Here is a 19,369-nt window from a genome sequence, read left to right on the forward strand (position 1 = left end):
AAAATGCCAAAAATGATTGACAAAATAACGTAATACAATATTTGCTTGTTAATTACTTCCATAAGCAGCACTAACACATGAAAACTTCAGTTTAGCTAAATTCACACAAAGATCAGATTACACAACAAGGTAGAAAGTTTGAACTCTTTATTTTCTCATATTTTCTGCAAGGGAATTCAATGTGATTTTTACGATTTACGTCAGTTTAACGATCATGAAAACAACAGCTCCGGTAAGATCCTCCAGCTCATTCCGTTTGTTTGACTCAGCTGCATGCGATCGAATTTAAACTGGGGCACAAAAGTTTGGAAAACAACAGAGAGAAGATTCTGAAGGACTGTAGAATATGATTGTACAGGTTTAGGCTCAGTGTCTGAAATTAACTAATAGTTACATTTACAATCTACAATTTGGAAATCAGATAAATATCATGTAAATATGACGTTGAATAAATTAACTCTAGCATCTTGTATGTACAAATTTACAATTAAGTTCACCATCAAAACCTTTATCTCCTTTTCAGGGTATTTTCTACATTTGACCTGTCAAAGTCTCGACAGTCACATCTACAGCTCACACACTGATCTTCACAGAGGATTCTAATGATTGATAAAGATCTTCAGTTGATCCTCATCTTTCACATCAAAGGATAATGTAATAGTTTAAGTAACAATAGACTTTATTCATTTCTAAGTGGGAGACACGCTGCCTCCCTGTGAGCTACAGATAAGCTGCAGTTTATTTACTGGAATGTAATGAGATGATGACTCAGTGTGTTAAATACTGTATACACAGTATGCTCATTGTACATGCTATTCTTAGGACTAATGTAACGCTGCTGTGCCTGTACACACGTGCTCTCACTGTCACAGTCTGACGTTTCTTGTCAGGAGACCTCGTGGTCGTCGCAGATCCCCCCCTTCTCACTCACTCAGCTGCTGCAGAGCGTCGGCTGAATGTCTTTAACTCAGGCCAGTAAACGCACCGGCTGTTTCAGTTTTCAGTGTCCGATGAGTCTGAGATGTCCGCCAGCCGCGCCTGCCTCTTGCGCACGTTCCAGTGCAAACACTGAGCCAGGCTTTCGAACCAGTCGTACACCAGGTCATGACAGCAGATGGACGGCACTGGGTAGCAAGACGTAGTGATCTTGATGCTGATGGGAGAGAAACTGAAAGTTGATGGATGATGAAAATGAATAAATACGCCGGCAGATGCTGACAGTGAATGAACCTTACCAATCTCCATGTTGGATCTCCTGTCTCTTCCTGCCATCGAACGACACCCAGGCCGTGTTTCTGGCGTCTGGAGACAAGGTGATCTGTTTCAGGAGAGAAGACGCCAGACGCTAAGCTTCCGTGACGCTAGCAGCTCTGTGAGGCTCTACTCTCACTTTCTTCAGTTAATGTGTCTGCAGCATCACCGAGGGCAGCATGAAAACATCATGTCCTGTCTACCATGTACCGTAGAGTCTAGACATGAAGTACAGTCATTTACTGGTGAACTGGAAAAAAGTCCTCATCTCAGGAAGCAGCCTTGAAAACTGCTCTACCTCAGAAGAATTAACACATATGGTACTGTAGGTTTTGTCGTCACATATTCATCGATGGATACACTATGACCTTGATGACAGAGAGCAAAAAAACCTGTGTAGGAAGTTGTTGTTGTTATTGTTGTTACAGTGAGATAATACCATGAGCTCCACCCCAGCAGGAACCACGATGGGCCTGAAGGAGAGCGAGTGTGGGCAGATGGGCGTGACCATGATGGCGGGTACGTTCGGGTGGATCATTGAGGCGCCTGCTGCAGCGGCATATGCTGTGCTGCCTGTCGGTGTGGACACGATGACACCTGCAGGACAGAGACGGGGAGGCAGTTCAAATATTGCTTCATCATATTTGAATTGTTAAAAACACAATTTTATATTCACGTCATTTGTTCAGACAAAAAGAAAACAAATTAAAAGAGTGATATCAAATGACAGCAGGTGTTTCTCAGCTCTCACCGTCCCCCTGCACTGAGGTGATGAGTCGTCCGTTGAGGTACAGGTCGACATTGGACAGGTAAGAGGAAGGACCTCGATCCACCACCACCTCATTCAACACCTGTATAGTGCAAAACACATAAATAAAAGTAATATATGACCATGATGATTTGTTTTCTCCAAAATCTGGTTGAGGAATATTTAAGCTTTGTACAAGCAAAATCAAACATGTTACCACAGTGCCATCTACTGGCAAATACCATTAATGTTTTGATGTGTGTATACACAGTATATGTGCAATAAATGTACATATAGGCTCCTAGATATAATAAAATGGATATAAAAAAAGAATTAATGGCTTTTGTTCCATTTTTTGTAGCAAATATGACAAAGACTGGATGAAATGTGACGAAGAACTACAAGAAAACATGGTGACAAATCTTGTCATGTAGAAATGATTTAAACTAATCTCCGAGTCAGTAGAAGCCCAAGAAAACAATTTCCAAAAAAGTAAAGCTTTATTCGATTGTTGAGTAGAGATTGAAGTGTAAATAACCACATGGTGGCACAGTCGACAGTTTGTCCTCGGTCCAGAGTCTGAATTTACACCCAAATGTCACAGAAACCTCCAAAATACTTCTTAAAACAATCAGTTGATAAACAAACAACCAAAATTATTTAAATAATTATAAACAAAACCTCTGTGGTGGGACGAGGATTAAGATAAAATAAATATACACTGTTTTTAATGTGTTTTATGGAATAACTAATCCTAACCAAAACATTGAATAATAAGATTCTGATGCATAGCTCAGTATTCTCTGGAGCACAAAGACCAGACTTCAATATGTAATTCCTTTTTATACACAGGAAACATGCGAGTAAATCTAATTAAAGTGATTCAATAAAAATAATAAATCATGCAGCAGCAGACGCAGAGTTACAGGTCAGTACAATCCCATAAAAGACGAGGAAACTACGAGCAGAGAAGAATGCTGGTGTGCAGACAGGCAGCGAACACATCATGTTCCAAACTCAGTCAGTCACACAAAACACTGCAGGGCTGAGCAGTGATGTCTGGCAGATGTACTGACGTCAGTTAAACACAACACAAACATCCTGCTGGACACAGCAGACGTGATGTAATGTGAGGTCAATCTTTGGTTCAGAGACCAGAACAATCCATCACTGTCTTATATCGACGAGGCCAAAAAAACCCACGGAGAAAGGAGAGGTAAACGGAAAATTGTGTTGTGTGTGTGTGTGTGTCTGCAGCAGTTGGGAATGTTGTTTAGTCACAGTGTGTCAGACAGAAAGCGTCAGAGCTCATTAAATATTGACTGCAGTGTTGACGCCAAAGTGTCCATGGCAACTGGCTCAACAGAACTTCACAACATCCGACTTTCTCTCCCATATCACATCTATTATGACTGTTGCTCTGGCAACCCAGCTGATGCTCACTCGCTGTGCTGCTCACATGTACGCACGAACCTGAGAGGACAATAAAATGAGACGTGGAGAGACAAACACACACGTATACAGCCCCCATTATAATGCGCTGAAGCATCATTTGAAGGGTGTAATGATCAGGAATTAATAAAGGGAATAAAATTCAGTCATACCAGTACCAGCCCTTTTAGACCAAATATCATTAAGAACTATGGAACCTAAGCAACTAAACCGATGTCCTCTGCCACTAGATGTCACTATCTCAGACCAAACCTTTTGGGGCTGTGTTCAACACTTGAAATACACACACACAGCCAGGCTTGGTTGATGTAATTGAACGGATTAGCAGCTCATCGACTCGCTGATCTCCTAAATAAACATGTTCCCATTACCACCTTTGTGCTCACCTGTAGCTGCAGGGTGACCTTGCCAGCCTCGCTGTTGGTGTGTCCGTGAGGAAGGAGTCCGTTGTGCTCCTGCTGCTGCTCGGGGGGCTCTCGGTCGTGCGGCTGCTGGTCTGTTCTCTGAAGCATGTCCTTCACCACCTTGACCTTCAGACGACTGCGCAGAGTGATGGCTGCGTTGCCTAAAACCAAACAAATACCCATGTTTTTGATTTTATTAACCATGTACAAGTTAATACAATAGTAAAGATGATCCATTTCTACGAATTACCGCAGTAACTTGTATGCATTGGTGTGTCACTATAGTTAACAGTTAACATTAAATAACATATAAAGCTGCATTCTACCTTCAAATACTTTGGCCACTTCAGTTTTGTATGACTCAAACTTGAAGGGTGTCAGGAAACCCAGAGAACCAAGGTGGAACGCCATAACTGGAGGAACGCTGCCCTGCAGAGGGGAAAAGAAACAGTGTCACTGTTTCTGCTGGATTCCTCCTCTTCTTCCCCTTCTGTTGCAAAATAAGTTTTTGCAAATGTATTAAAAAGGAAAAACTGAAATATCACATTGACATAAGTATTTACACCCTTTGTTATGGCAGTTGAAATGTGGGGTGTATAATAATCTGGGATAATCTAGTGTTTATATCCTGTAGAAATTAATTCACAAGAGAGCTTAATATAAACAACTGTACAATTAACTTAATATTCAGAAAAACTATTTTTCTTCGAATTAGCAAAATTTCACAAGTTGGACAACTCTGACTAAAATGACAACAATTGTTACTACTTCAAAATATTAATTTATATTCTAATTAGTATTTAATCAGAATTTCCTGACTTGAAATATCCTTTCACTGCTCATACCTCCACCTGATTGACGAGACCAGGATTCATGTGAAGGTAAGAACAAAAACAGGAAATGCAATTTACAAATTAGAGATTACAGATTAACAGAGAATGTTAAAAAGGCCCAACATTTTAAAAATTAGTTTTCTTTCATCGGGTAAAAGGACTAAATAATGAGACATAATTAAACTTTCCTTTTAAACACATTTTATCTGGTATAAAATGTTTTGGAGTAATCAAAGATTAGCTTGGACACAATGATCAACCAATAATAATGTGATTACCTGAAAAAGAGAGGAGGCGTAAAGCAGAGTCCCATCTCCGCCCAAACAGATGATCAGGTCAATGCAGTCAGAGATGTCATCATAACCTGCAGATGGAGAGAATCAGCTGTAACAACACTACAAAAAAACTATAAATATCTTAATTCAAACTTGTTACAACAAAATATTAAAAATATTCCCTTTTCAGAAAATGTCCAAAAAATCCTTCGTTGGAGCAGCTGAAGTTCTGGCAACACTCGATTCTACTGACAGCTTTTGTTATTGTTTTTGTTTTTTTTAATTAAGATTATGCTTGTAAAACTATAAACTTAAAAGTACAGAGTTCAGCTGTTGTTTGCTAACTAAAGTTCACATAACAATATAAATAGGTGATATATCACTGTTGTGTTCCCCAAGTGGCCAAAAAATTGATTTAAGTAAAATTGTGTCCATCACTTTGACTTTTGAGAGGATATTTCCCATCATAGTATCATGACTGGGAGGTCATGGGACACACAGGAGGAGTCTCACCCTCCCTGAAGGTGCAGAGCTGATTTCGTATGGAGCCGAAGGCCTCGTCCTTTGACAGCGTAGCATCATCTGCGACCCTGCGCTCCACGTAGACCATCATCTGCTTCTCCTGATAAACACAGACATGCTTTAGTGACAACAGCCAAAACACACACAGACTTCTCTCAAAATGGCACTTTCCAAAATAAAGCTGAGCATATGCCAAGCATCTAGTTTAATATGACCGTGTTTATATGGAAATCAAATGTGCTTTCACTGGCCAACTTTGACAGTTTGTTTTTGAAAAATGTGGCCACATGTGTAAGCCACCAGTCTGTAACTTTGACAATAATTTCTGGACCACTTCCTGTATTCCACCATAAAATGTACAGAGAATACACTGTTCTATGTCACTGAAGAAGATTCATGTGGAAAGATGCACTTAAAAAGGTCGAACTGTTCACATAGTGTCAACTAACAGTCTTTCCCTTGATAAACAAAACAAAAATGTCAGCCTGGTCTTGCTCTCATATTGACTGATAATAAAATACTGTGTTAAAATGAACCACAGTAGACTAATACATGGAAATGACAAAATCCAACTGCTGTAAAAACCTTATATACATCATTTATGTTTTTAAACATAAAGGGAACATGCCTATATTCAAAATTATGCTTGAGAGATTAAATGCAGATTTCCCCTCAATAATTCAAACTTTAATTATGCATCATGAACACACTTGTTGAAATGCTATGACATCTGAATATGCTAACCATGCTTTCTATCAAACACTGTACCTCCACTAGAAATCGGCAGAGCTCTTTGAAAGGCTCGACCAAGCTCTCGTCTCTGATTTTCCTGATGACAAGTACGTTGACTGGAGGTTTATTCCAGGTGAGCCGCTGGCTGGCCGGGTCCTGGATGTGCCTGGAAGGAAGAAAAAAAACAGACACAGACATAAACACAAGTGAGTGAACAAACAAATACAAACACACAAAGGGAAGCTACACGGACCATCGCTGTCTGAAAAGGACACGTTGTATACACAGAAATGCAGATACTGAGTAGGTCAAAAAGTTAGAATGGACAATATAGTGTTACATAATCACAACATCTTAAAAGAGTTAAGTCTTAAAAACTCTCAAAATAAAGTCAAATATCACCATGATACCATGTTTTCTCAAACTAACTACAGTGTACCTACAGCAATAGTCATTAATTAACTCCTATGACACTTTGACATACGATCTGTATTAGAGACGTCTAAAGTCCAAACATCATTATAAAATAAATCTGCTACTTTACCACTTGTTTCTCTCCTCTTTCGCATTGCGGATGACAGGCATGGTGCAGATAGTTTAGTCTGAGAGTGTTTTCAGATCAAGTTCATGGAACAACTCTGCGATCAGCTGACAGTAAGCATTTGTGGTCTGTTCAGGGAATCATCCCACTGCATGTAACCTCCAATCACAGCATTCCTGCTTTATCTTATCTCACACAGTTACATAAGCTTTTCTGTGTCAATGTCCCCAACAAACAGAGTCTACTCTCATCAGAGTTGTTACCACACAAAGTTTGACTAATTAAGCACCATCATGCTTACATGACTGAAGTTGGGTTGGGAAGAATACAGGCTTTGGGTCCGAAGTGAGTGGCTGGATACGGTCCATGTAGAAAGTGCGCTCTCCTGTGAGGAGAGAAAAGAAGAATCAAGACACCATCCCCTCATGTCCTGGGCAGCAGACCTGTTCTAGTGGCATGGCAGACCAGCTGGCAACCTGCAGTGCAAACCTCTTAGGTGAACTTTCCGCTGTGTCGCTCGCTGACCCGGAGGGCTCCAAGTGCTCGTGTTGGCCTGGTAACCTCCGCCGCTCGATCTCCCAGAGCAGCTGTTCATGACCATCCCCCCGCCGCTGCGGCCTCTTCCCTTCCCGCCGTCTCCTTGGTGACTTGGACCGGTGCTCCCTGTGCTTGGAGGGCCTGGCTGACTCAGACAGCTGACCAGAGGGGCCTGAGGGTCGCGCCATACCTCTGTCCGGGGGCCCCAAGGATGAACTGCTCTCTGAATTCTCCATTCTGCAAGGAGGCAATGCAGAAACATATATGAGAGCCTTTAATCCATCTATGAATAACTGTAAATACTTAGTGCAGACAAAAATCAGTAGTACAGTAGTTGTTTAAGAGGAAGGAATAATGAGGACTATATATATATATATATATCCTATTAATTACAATCAAATCATTTATGAAGCTACACTGTCTGACAGAACAGTAAGAGAATAAAGTATAAGTTGATTTGTCACAGTAGATAATTCCCACAGTCATCTAACTACTGAGAGTATAAGGTACAAATGAGAGCTGGTAGAATCATCTGCTAAATTCTGAAATCCGTCATCCATCTCATATAAATATAAACAGATACTTCTCTAGCTCTTTGTTAGAAAGACGTTATTTTCGGTTCAGAATGGGGCTTTTGTCCATTTGGATTAAATAGAGTAAATATTTAACCAAGAAATATAATTGATTGATGAATCGCTTGAGTCCGTTTCAGTTCCACAGCAAACAGATCATATTTGTGTGATGATACGGCATCTTACAGAACAGTATTAATCAAATAGTTCAGCAACTAATGAGACCAACGTGCCGATGTCATAATCTTTAAACATATTAAACTGTAATAAATTATTCAAATGATAATTGATTGGCAAAATGATCAAAATAGTGGCTGATAAACTTACTGTCAATCAACCAATCTTTACAGCTGATAAAGGTTTATTGTGATCAATTAAATCTAGACGTGTGGTCTACAGTTAGTTATGAGTTTATTAGAGAGATATGGCTGAAACAGATGCAGTTTAATAAAATATTCCTCAATAAATCCTCCTTCGGGAGGTTTATTATGTTTTTGGGGTTTCAGACGTGCTGATTTAAGGTCAATTTTAGTGGCTGTAGTTTGCAGTTCTCTATCACAGCATCAACACCAGCTGGACACCACAGCCGTGAAGAAGCTGGGAGCTGTCGCAAACCAGTTGTATCAGACTGCACCAGTTTGGCTCAATGTACCTAATAAAGTGATAAACAAGGCATCACATTCACAACAGTTGACTGGAAGTTAAAAGAAGTTAAGGTCCAATCCATCGGTTCTTCCCTGTACAGCTTAGCAGGGACATTACAAGGTGAGAACAGTCTTTGTACAACTGCAGATAAATTAACAGAATGAGAGTCAGAGGTGAGTTTACCTGTCTCAGTTCATTTGTTGACAGCTAACGTCACCTAGCATTAGCCACGCAGCTGAGCGGCTAATGAACGCACCGGCAGGTAACAGGAGGAAACGAGGCCTTACTGTGTCACAGGGACGCGGACATGCTCACGTCGACACTAGACCGTGTCAACCGGGAACTTGGAGACGGACGCCGCCGGGAAAGTCTCCAAAACTGAGCTGTTACCAAAGCGAGCAGGACCGCGAGAGGGCTCAGGGGCGGCACGGTGACCGGAAGTCTGCGCCGGACCGGTGCTCAGATAATGACACAGCGCCGCGGTGGTCACGGACGGAATTACATCAACGGTGGGCCCATCAGAGTCCAGGATGAAAGGAGTGAATATTTCTATATTAATAGAATATTAAGTGTGTGTGTGTGTGTGTGTGTGTGTGTGTGTGTGTGTGTGTGTGTGTGTGTGTGTGTGTGTGTGTGTGTGTGTGTGTGTGTGTGTGTGTGTAGACACTGACTGTTATATATCTTTAAATATTGAACATTCATATTGTTTTAGTTTATATGTGTGTGCTCTGTGAGGGTTTTGTATGTATTTAGTTTGTATATTTCCAATTTTCAATATTTTTAAACCAAAAAGATTCCTCCACCAAGGCCCAACAGTCCACTTAAATTCAATCAAGTTGGACCAAATTAGATATCAGTTCTCTCTAAATATGCCTGATCTTTTCCCATTATGTTCGATGGATTATTCCCTGTGAAAAATGTTGAAAAACGTCCTATCTCACAAGAGAGTGAAAATAAAAATCCTAGCTCTGGCACCTGGATCCAAACCCTCACTCCCTGACCCACATCCTCCCACCACGTGTATTCCTGCTAATGAACAAGCTTACTGTTACCTCCTTGGCGGAAGTAAAAAAAAAAGTCAGGCCCATAAATAATTAACCCTGCACTATTGTCATATGAGTAAGGTGCTAATGGAATATTAACCAGTTCAAAATGCTACTTCAAGTTGGGTGCAGTGGAGGAAAACTCGTCTCTGGTAGGATAAAGTCCCAGGAAAGTCCAAGTCCAAACATCTGTGGTCATGTGGGAGTTCAAAACAAGCTTATACCTGTGCAGTGAACTTCTTCATTTGCATTCCAGTGTGATTGCTGTTTATCATAAATTCTACTTCCTGAGATGGTAGTGCTTCGTCAATAAAGCAAGCTGAAAGATAATAAATACATAAAGAGCTCTTCTGATCAACATTTAATGCCAAGCTGATTTTCTGGTGTAAAGCAATTAACACAGGGAGAGAAAAAAATCCTGGAGAAAAGGTTGGTACTATTTCAACAGAGCAGAATGGTGAGGCTGCAATAAACAGGTTACACTGACTAGGAACCTGAAGTAAACTGGTTTTCTCTCTCTTCTCTGCGACCACATCGTGTTTGCACTTGTTTGAGCTCTTTTAAAATAACCCACAGACCACAATACTCTGAACTTCCTGTTTCAGAACCGATGCATATTATCTGAGAACAAACCACACCTTTCTGGCAGAAGCTTTTCCTGATGGTTGTTTAATTTGATCAAGCCTATTGGAAACGTGCAGGAGGAAACAGGCGCTGAATTTAATATCACCTGACTTCATTTACAAAGGTAATAAACCCAAAGATGTGTGTATTGTGTGTTTTCTTCATACAGGGTCTCGTCTTGCTGGGTTTCGTCAGAGTCGTGCAGAGATTAATGATGAAATATGACACTTGGTTTCCTTGTGTTTATGTTTGCTCAGTGTTCACTTCTTGTTGTATCCAGGCAGCTCTAACTGCCTCTGGGAACAGCTCGTTGATAGAAGACAAGCAGAAGCAGGTGGAGCTCGTCCTTAGGTGAGGTGCATTGTGACTGTAGCAACAATCCTAAAGAAGAAAGTTAGAGAAAAAACAGAAAATAAACATCCTTGTGTGAATCATTGTTAAAGCTTCACTCCTGCGTTTAAAGACAGAGGAAGAACAATTTAGTTATTAATGCAACAGACACAATTTGGTGAAAAATCTCAATAACAATAATAATAATGATACAAAAAAAATGTCCATTGCTGCCGGGGGTCCTCCTTCACAATAAACCAGAGAGACAGTTAAAGACAGAGGCTGTACGTTTTTTGTACAATCTATATTTCTGTGAATGTGCAGTTCTGTTTCGTGAGATTTCAAAACCTGAGGACGTCTCACTGACACACGATGAAACTGAAGAGAACATGGGTGAAACATCGGAGCATTTTTTTCCTTTTTCGAATGAGACATTTGAAACTAAACTTAATCTGAATCTGAATCTTAAACAACAGTATCTTGTTGATTTTTACATGTAAACCCCTTGTTGCGTGTATTGGAACGTTTATCTAATACACAGGCAAACTTCTTCTTTCTCTGTTTGGCTGAGCACGACATCATTCTCTTCTTCTTTGTGGACTAAATACAAAAACCTATAACACAAAATCAGTCCAACATCACAACAAACAGGCTTAATGAAAATCTTAATCATAAGGTTGAATCAACCTATAAAACTGTTTCAACAAAAACTCAACTTTACAACTGTCACGAAGGCAGAAATTATTACAAAACTGATAAAAGGAATCCATAAATTGGCAACACAAAAAATACTAAAACACATTAAATATTAAACAATAATACACAAATTAATTAAAAATTTAAATGATCCGAAGAAAGAAAAGTGGTTTTCTTTCTATGACAAATCTAGTGTGAGTGTTGAAAACATGTCGATTTGTCGATGCATCAAATAATTGCTGTCCTCTTTCTGTTATGTTTCGTGTTTACCACAATGTATAAAAAACGTCTCTTAACTTATCGAGGTTGCAATTGACGCTGACTGTGTAACCCTCTGTAGAGCTTTAAATTAAAGACTCAAAGACAACTCCGGTCTGAGAAACTCTTTATTTCACATCTCGCGATAAATTTCCACTACAATAGTCAAGCAGCAATGTATTATTTCAGTTCGTTGTTTAAAGTCATAGATAAATACTTGCATGGTTTTTTCTTTTGATTCAGATATACCAGCAGCAGCAGCGTGTCCATGACGGTCGACAGTCACCAGTGCACATCTGGTTAACACCTCCACCCACACAACACAGCATGAACATCTCCATCCTCTCCGTCCTGCTCGGACTGGGAGGGAAATGTCTGCTCAACTGGACCCTGGTGTTTCTCCAGAGGAGCCACATCTGCAGGAGCTTTGTGGGAGTTTTCAGCGTGTCCCTGTCCGTCGTGGACACGGCCGTGACCCTCATCTTCGCCGCCATTCACATCCACACCCACACTGATGGCCCCCTCTTCCTCTTGGACTGGCAGCTGACCAGATACCACACGTGTTTGCTGGTTCAAATCCTCGGACAAGTCTACAGCCTCCTGCAGTGGCCCGTTGTGCTGGTGGCCAGTTTGGACCAATTCTGCACCGTTTCTCTGCCAGCGGCCTCCTCAGGGGTGAAAGGGATCGTCCACTCAATTGTGACTGTCCTCCTGTGGAACCTCACTGTTCTCTACGTCTTCCTGCTGTCTGACTTCGATCCTGTCCTGGAGGACGTGTCTCACCACCAAAGGAACCAGTGCTGGGTTTTCCCCACCACTCAGATCCTGCAGGTTGTCACACTGCTCTCCTTGACTCTGGCCTGCTCTGTGCTTCATGCTGTTTGCAGCTCTACATTATTAGAAAACCCTCCTGAGAAGAACCCAATTACAAACCAGAGCAGAACTCACTCCAGGAGAAGCATCGTTTGCCAGGTCCTGAGTATATTTCTGAGCACATGGGCCCCTCTGCTGATTTTTCTGGCCATGCTCCTCCTGCTACCCGTGGGAATACCCTCATACCTGGGTCTGAACGTTGCCTGGCTCTGCTTCCTCAACAGCTTTCTGATCACACTCGTTCTATGTGTAGTCTGTCCAACCCCGCGGCTCGCACAGGGCTTGGCAGCAGTTCCCGCTGACAGCTTCTGTGAGTGGAGGATTAAATTTAACTTGGCTGCAGAGGACAGAACATGACGGCACTCAGTAATTTAATGTAGGACACACGTTAGAAGAAATGAAATTAGATGATGGAACCTGAATGTGAGAAAATATGTTGTTTGTTGAGAAGGAGTCATGTGATGCTGTCAGTCAGTCCAACACGTATAGACTAAAATAGCTCAACCACTATTGGAGGGATTTCTATCAAATCTTAAGAGAATTAATCAGATACGGATTTTGGGACCAAAGCCAGTAATAGGGAGTGGAAAATTCCCAATACAATATATTGCTTATATGTTTACAACATAAACCTCATTTTATTGAGCCTATATTTATTTAAAACTAGGAAAATCTGAATGTCCTACTATCAGTTCCTGTTTGCTTTGTACCATTGAATGGACCGACACTGTCCCTGTATCACTTTGATACAGAAGAAGTTTTAAGAATGTGGTGATTCTCAAGTAGTTTCAGACCGTTTGTTTATTTCCTAATTTCTAAGCAGGTTTTTTTTTGCATAGGCATCGGAGATAATGTCATTCTCAGAAAGTGTAAATCAGTCTGATGCTAAAACTGTGTGTCATGTTTGTGTTGATGAAGGAATTATAATCCAGATTTATATACAAATTAACGTAATCTGGTGTTGGGGTGTTATTTTTAAGTAGCCTATAAATGAGTTAATCAAAAGTTATATTATCATATTTGATTAATCTGCACAAAACTGGATTAAACATAAACCTCAATGTTATAAATAGTTCAAGATGATTTTTTTGATATGCTTGTTTCAATTTTTTAAGCTTTTTAATGAAATAAATTGAATTTGTTGATCAACTAATCGTCTCAGGTCTGCGCATGTTTATGTTGTTCATGTGACCTCCTGAGTGTCTGGAGCCCGAGGAGTGAACAAGCACGTTCCAAGGACAACTATCAGCATCACAAGCCGGTGAAGAAGGCAAAAGACAACACAGGTTCGACACTACAGAACTTTACTTGAATTTGATCCAAGTTCATTGTCTATACAGGGCATATTTACAGGATCTGAAATCAGGGAGGGGCAAAAACAGAAAAAAACAAACACTAGATACAACTGAGGTATTAGCTAAAAGCATTTACAGGTATGTCATTTACTAGTAAATATCAATGATGATAAACAGTTAGAGATGCAGTGTCTTCTGCTTAAAAAACATCTTTTTATATCACAACATGAGGTAGGAGAACAGTGTCTCGATTCATGCAAGAACAAAAGTCTCATCACACTGTAGTATTGGCAACGTATGCAATGGTCATACACGGACACTGCGATTCATTTTTCAGAACAGCATCGAGGGGGAAGAGGGATCTTATTTAGCAAAGCCATAAATATTTTTTTTTAATATCTATAACAGGATGTGTGGACATGAAATCATAATATTCTTCGTAGCCAGTGATCTGTGCGACCAATCAACAACGCAGCCCTACACTTCAGACTCCTCCCACAGCGGCGCAGAATAACTACTGGTGGAAAATTAAACACCCAACTACAAAGCAAACCACCTGCAACAGTTCAACCGTGTATCTGTTTACCAGTGTTTGTATTAAAATATGTTTATGTGGTAAAGCCTGGCTCTGTCTTCCTCCTTTTTACTTGGTTGGGCAAAAATTCACACCTGTAAAAATTCTGTACAAAGCTGAATCCAAGTTCTCTTAACACTGCAAAATGCAAAAAGGCCCAGAACGCCATGTTACAGGAGACTCTCTCTCTTTCTCTCCACGCTCACTTAGTCCTTTTCTCATTACAGAGCACAATTAGAGAAAGATAAACATCGCCCCCTTGTGTATAAAATGCTAATTACACAGAAAGAAAAACTACATATTAGGTATTTGCAAATGTGATGAATTCAAATGATTCGTTTTTATTTTTTTTTCATTGTTCTGCTGAAGAGGTAATTAAGTCAAAAAAGAAAAACTAATACTGATCATCTTTTTCAGACAAGGATATATGATCTCAAATCAGAAAACATAACGACACATCCAGAGCTACAGGAGCAAGTTTCTCTCTTTCCCTTTTCAAAGCTGCCGTGTTTCAGTCAGACGTGGGAGCTCATCTCTCTCACACTCACACACACACACACACACAGTGTAATATTTCCGAATTAGGCTACATTTCTTGTTTTTCATAATCTGACTCTGACTTTATATTTAGCCTCTGGACCAATAATGACAAAACTTGCACATATTCAATGTTCATGCATATGAGCCATCTCAATATTTTGTGTCTTACATTGGGGAATTTTTTTTTTTCACAATAAACTGATTGATAGAGAGGCCTAGTGACACTCAACATAAGGGGAAGCAAACATGCAAAAAAAAAAAAAGATTTATAATTTTGTTTTCTTTTCCCCCCCAAAATGATTTTTCTTAAACAAATAGTTTGAATTTAGCTCAGGGGAGGGTTTTTTTGACAAAGAGGGAAAAAAAGCTTGTTACATTACAAGTTCAACAGTCCGTCAAAGATGAAATCCACAACAAACAAATGCATCAGTTTTCAGCAAAGGGGGAACGTGTGTAACAAAGTATTATTTTTCCTATTCAGCCTTTGTCCTGCGTCATGTCTCAGTAAACCATGCGTGTCACTCCCCCACATCCACTCGACTAAAGTCAATTCAGTTATCTGCAAAGACCACTTTTTTAAAAAAGAAAGCAAAAACATTTAGGCCGTCTGGAGCCTAAGTTCTGGTCCAATTTATATAACCTTTTGAAGATTATTCTTATAAGAACAGTTAATATATTAATGACTACTGTATTTACAAAGTGAATATAAATCTTTAGTTAATACGTTAAATATTTTCTTTCATAATTTCAATAAAGGTTTAAATGGAACAACAGTAGAGTGTACATCTGCGGCATGGGTTTCGATTTAACTGGCTTGCACCTGCACCTGTGACCATCAACAAACCACAACTGTACCCGGCCCAGTCTTTAAGATCTGTTATTGTAAAGGGAAGCTGTGTAAGAAAATCTGCATTGAAAACAGGATGGAGCACAGTGGAATGTCTATCAATTTGCATTTAGAGGAGATGCATAAAAAAGCTCAGAGTTTAGCCGAGGCCGATCCCCTTCTCTTTTTAAACAATTATTTTTACACACACACACACACACACACACACACACACACACACACACACACACACACACACACACACACACACACACACACACACACACACACACACACACACACACACACACACACAGGGATTTCCTCAGTGGCAATAAAAAGCGCTTTTGCCTGGCAACTGACACAATAAAAGTCCTCTCTTCCTCTGGCTGGATGTCTGCTCGCTCCCCTGGGCTTCTACAAAACACTGCACACCCCCAGCTGATCTGGCACTGGAGACGGATGGACGGGTAAGTGAGAGTGAGTGAGTGATGGCGGTTCTGTGGGAGAGGAGGGAAGTCGCGTTGAGAGATGGGGGATCCTGTACAGTCTCACCCGAGGGTGGGCAGAGGCCCCCAGACAACAACAGCTGCCCCCATTCTGGCGGCACAGAACAAAAACCGGGCTCCCTCTGTACCCCTGGCGTCCGGGCCACCCAGCCTGCCGAGGGGGAGAGCGCACCAGTCCCCCGAGCGCTCCCCTCAATCCTCCCCTCCCTTCCCGGTGCTGTTTGTTCAGCCAGGCAGATTAACGTGAAGCAGGGCCCAAACCATCCTGGACTAACTGCTTTCACCTGCGACCCACATTCGGACAAACAGGGTGGGGATAAAACCGTCTGCTAACAATGAAGTCAAATGACTGAAAAAGCAGAGGAAGCCCAGAGAACAGGGACACGCTGGAGCTTTGATCATCTGCTGGGAACGCTGGGACCATTGTTCTGCCTGAATGCCTGCACTGCCCTAGCACACTTGAGTGTGCACGCATGTGGGGATGTCGTATGTATTATTGTAACACAGTGCAGCTACTGCACATGTGAGACTCTGCCTTTCTTCTTTCTTATAAAAGCTTCGCCGGCTCACCCAGCCCCCGTGTCCAGACGCATTCCTTTCCCAGGAGACTCTGGAGGAGGAGAGCACATTAAGTGCATAACACCGCTCGTGAGCTTGTTCATGCCAAGCCTGAAAAGAGCACAGTGTTTCCTGTCTAGGCCAAAGTGGGTGAAAACCACAGTGTTGAGGAGTGTCCCAGTAGAGGGCAATGGCCCCAGCACACAGCGATGGAAGGTGTGAGGTCTCTAGTGAGTGGGGTGCTGTGGGGGGGGGGTGGATGTTAGAGGAGACACTGGGCAGCTGGTGGCTCAACCGACAGACTGTTTGGTCTACAACAGGAGAGTCCAGGTGCTGCCAAGCTGAGTGAAGAGGAAGTTGGTCTGTGTGTGGGGCAGCTGGGGCCCAGGCCAGACAGTCTGAGCGCTTTTTACCTCGTGGGCGTCACACTCAAAACACTCATTTCAAGTTCAGTGTCACTACTGGCATATTTTTATTACAACATCTGCTTAATGTCTTTTTGTGTACAGTAAAGGTTTTTCTCCTCCATATAGATTTGATATTTTAACACGTTATATTTTTCTCTCTTTGTATTTTATAAGGACTCCCAAAAAAACTTTTTTGAAATGTCCATGCAGTTTCCTGCATTCGCTGGTACTTGAGCATCTGGGCTGAAGGTACAGAAACACGGAGAGGAGGCACACGTCCAGGCGCCATTTTGTGTCTGTGGGCACCGGCTGCTGTGCCAGGTAGTATCAGTGAATTGACACGTCCGTGGGGAGCTGAGTCAAGCATCCGTGTCTGAGCTGAAATCTCAAAGTCATTGGCTCCGGAGTCCAGAGCAAGCGAGAGGGGATGGGATGAGGAGGGTGACAATGTGAGGATGGAAAAAATATAGTGATGGTTGAGTTGGTCTCGACTTGACCCAACTCCTGTCTGTGAAGCAGCTGTTTGTTCAGTAAAAACTATAAATTAAATCATACATGCCCAAAAATCTTTAAATACTGTTTTAAGAGAGGAGAGGAAGCAAAAGAAAGAATAATAAAAAAAACACACCATAAAACTTTTCTTTTAAGTGATGTTAAATTACAAAAACAAAAGTCAGTCCTACACTGAAATAATAAGGGGGGAGAATGAGATGCACAACTTAAAAAACAGCCTGAGGAGATGTGAAGCTCCGTTCTGCTTCAGGCTGATTTGTTTGTGTCTGTAGAGTTGGTGGGTGATGGCGAAGAGGAATGAGGGAGGGAAGGAGGCGCCTGGAGGGGTGGCAGTTACTTTTGGCCAGACGCTGGGGCCTCCGAGATGGAGGAAGAAGAGGAGGAGGAGGGCGGGGAGTGGGCGCTAGGGGGTCCGGTGGAAGGGGTGAGAGGAGGAGAGGGGCTGCCTCCCACAGTGCCAGACCGGGCCATCTGCTGCCTGAGTTGGGCGATCGTGCGCTCCAGCTTCTCCCGAGCCTCCCGCTCCCGGCGCAGCTCCTCCTGCAGCTCCTGGCGATCCGCCTCCGCCCGCTCCAGCCTCTGACGAAGCTCCGACAACTGAAGACACAGACAAGAAGACAATGTTTTGAAGACATATAGTCTAGTACATTATCACGTATAGCAAGCAGGTCATGGTGTTTATTCTCACTCAATAAAATTGAGAACGTCCCACAGCACAAAACTTCATTAATCCTAATCTTAAATATGATGATGCATGATTGACATTACACAGACTTTTTTTTCTCAAACCCTTACTTTTAAAATGTGGTCTCTAAAATGTCAGGGAATTGTGAAAAAGTCAAACCAATTTCACAAATTACGAAGATATTTAGTTTACAATCACTGAAGAAGACATGAAGCTCCGAATTCACCAAAAGCTGTAAATAAAAAAACTTGAATTTTATCACATTATAATTTAATATTATAATATTTATAATATTACTTAATTATGAGTTTGAATTTATTATAATAATCGACTAATTGTTGCAGTCTAAAACTAGAAACAACAATCAAGTGTGATCACGAAACAGAGCCCACACAACATCAGACGTAAAGATAGTAGCTGCAAAAGTAGTTTGCCAGCGAGCTATCTCAACAGACTGTGCAAAGTACAGTAGATAGGCTATCTACACGTGTTGCACTATATGTTGTGTGTGTCAAAATGCAGAGAAGACGTTAGAGTGCCTCCTGCTCTCTCAGTCGTCAGTGGTCACTTTTTGATGGTCAGACATAAACTCGGACTCAACCTTGATTACAGCAGCTCACTGTCACGACCAATTTGCGGTTGCCACACAAGTCATTGCCAGTTATTTTGAAGATTCTTACATTATGTGAAGACTAAAAAATGAATTTCCCAACCGCGAAGACAAGAATGCGTCCGAGGTGCCATGACACTAGTTACTTTGAGATATATTACATTACAAATGACTTGTTTAAGTTTTTAGTGAAACAGCTCGTATCAGTCTCACGAAAACACATGCGCACCCCCTCTCCTAACTGGCACTCAGCCTGGTGTTGAAGCCAAGGGGAGCGGGGCAGGAGGAGCCGGAGCTTCAATAGCAGACAGGAGGGGGATAGTGCAGCTCTGAGCTCAGGCCAACATAACATAATCTATCTCAAGATTAGGTCTAGTGGAAACCTAAACAAAGGCCTTGAATGTTCATGTGTGTGTGTGTGTGTGTGTGCAGTCCCGCTTTTGACTCACACAGAGCATACATGCACACAAAATTATTCAGTCAGGAAACACTCAATCACAGAAACAGCTTGTCCAA

At 41.5% G+C, this 19,369-nt stretch overlaps 3 protein-coding genes across 5 annotated transcripts in view; 1 reads left to right on the forward strand and 2 right to left on the reverse strand.

The window, feature by feature from the left end:
* Positions 1-132: 132 nt before the first annotated feature.
* Positions 133-8,972, reverse strand: nadkb (NAD kinase b). 2 transcript variants are annotated; one of them, XM_035170187.2, is made up of 13 exons: positions 8,696-8,972; positions 7,248-7,532; positions 7,060-7,143; positions 6,254-6,383; positions 5,477-5,585; positions 4,967-5,052; positions 4,701-4,706; positions 4,182-4,284; positions 3,838-4,016; positions 2,003-2,102; positions 1,691-1,848; positions 1,236-1,318; positions 133-1,153 (listed from the first exon to the last, which is right to left on the reverse strand). In XM_035170187.2, exons 2-13 carry the CDS (start codon positions 7,529-7,531, stop codon positions 994-996), a joined length of 1,482 nt encoding a protein of 493 aa, XP_035026078.1. In that variant the 5' UTR covers position 7,532; positions 8,696-8,972; the 3' UTR covers positions 133-993. The 2 variants fall into 2 exon arrangements, with proteins under 2 accessions (XP_035026078.1, XP_035026079.1); XM_035170188.2 differs by lacking the exon at positions 4,701-4,706 and having other exon boundaries at positions 8,696-8,971.
* A 1,210-nt stretch (positions 8,973-10,182) lies between these two features.
* gpr160 (G protein-coupled receptor 160) lies at positions 10,183-13,500 on the forward strand. 2 transcript variants are annotated; one of them, XM_035169355.2, is made up of 3 exons: positions 10,216-10,303; positions 10,460-10,530; positions 11,707-13,500. In XM_035169355.2, exon 3 carries the CDS (start codon positions 11,791-11,793, stop codon positions 12,691-12,693), a length of 903 nt encoding a protein of 300 aa, XP_035025246.2. In that variant the 5' UTR covers positions 10,216-10,303; positions 10,460-10,530; positions 11,707-11,790; the 3' UTR covers positions 12,694-13,500. The 2 variants fall into 2 exon arrangements, with proteins under 2 accessions (XP_035025247.2, XP_035025246.2); XM_035169356.2 differs by lacking the exon at positions 10,460-10,530 and having other exon boundaries at positions 10,183-10,303.
* A 123-nt stretch (positions 13,501-13,623) lies between these two features.
* The window catches only part of skila (SKI-like proto-oncogene a), a 31,208-nt gene continuing 25,462 nt past the window's right edge, over positions 13,624-19,369 (reverse strand). The window contains exon 7 of the mRNA XM_035169352.2: positions 13,624-18,155. Coding sequence (XP_035025243.1) covers positions 17,892-18,155 — 264 coding nt within the window. The 3' untranslated portion in view covers positions 13,624-17,891. The remainder of the gene's footprint in view (positions 18,156-19,369) is intronic.

Source organism: Hippoglossus stenolepis, chromosome 11 (assembly GCF_022539355.2).
Source record: "Hippoglossus stenolepis isolate QCI-W04-F060 chromosome 11, HSTE1.2, whole genome shotgun sequence".
Taxonomy (NCBI): Eukaryota; Metazoa; Chordata; class Actinopteri; order Pleuronectiformes; family Pleuronectidae; genus Hippoglossus; species Hippoglossus stenolepis.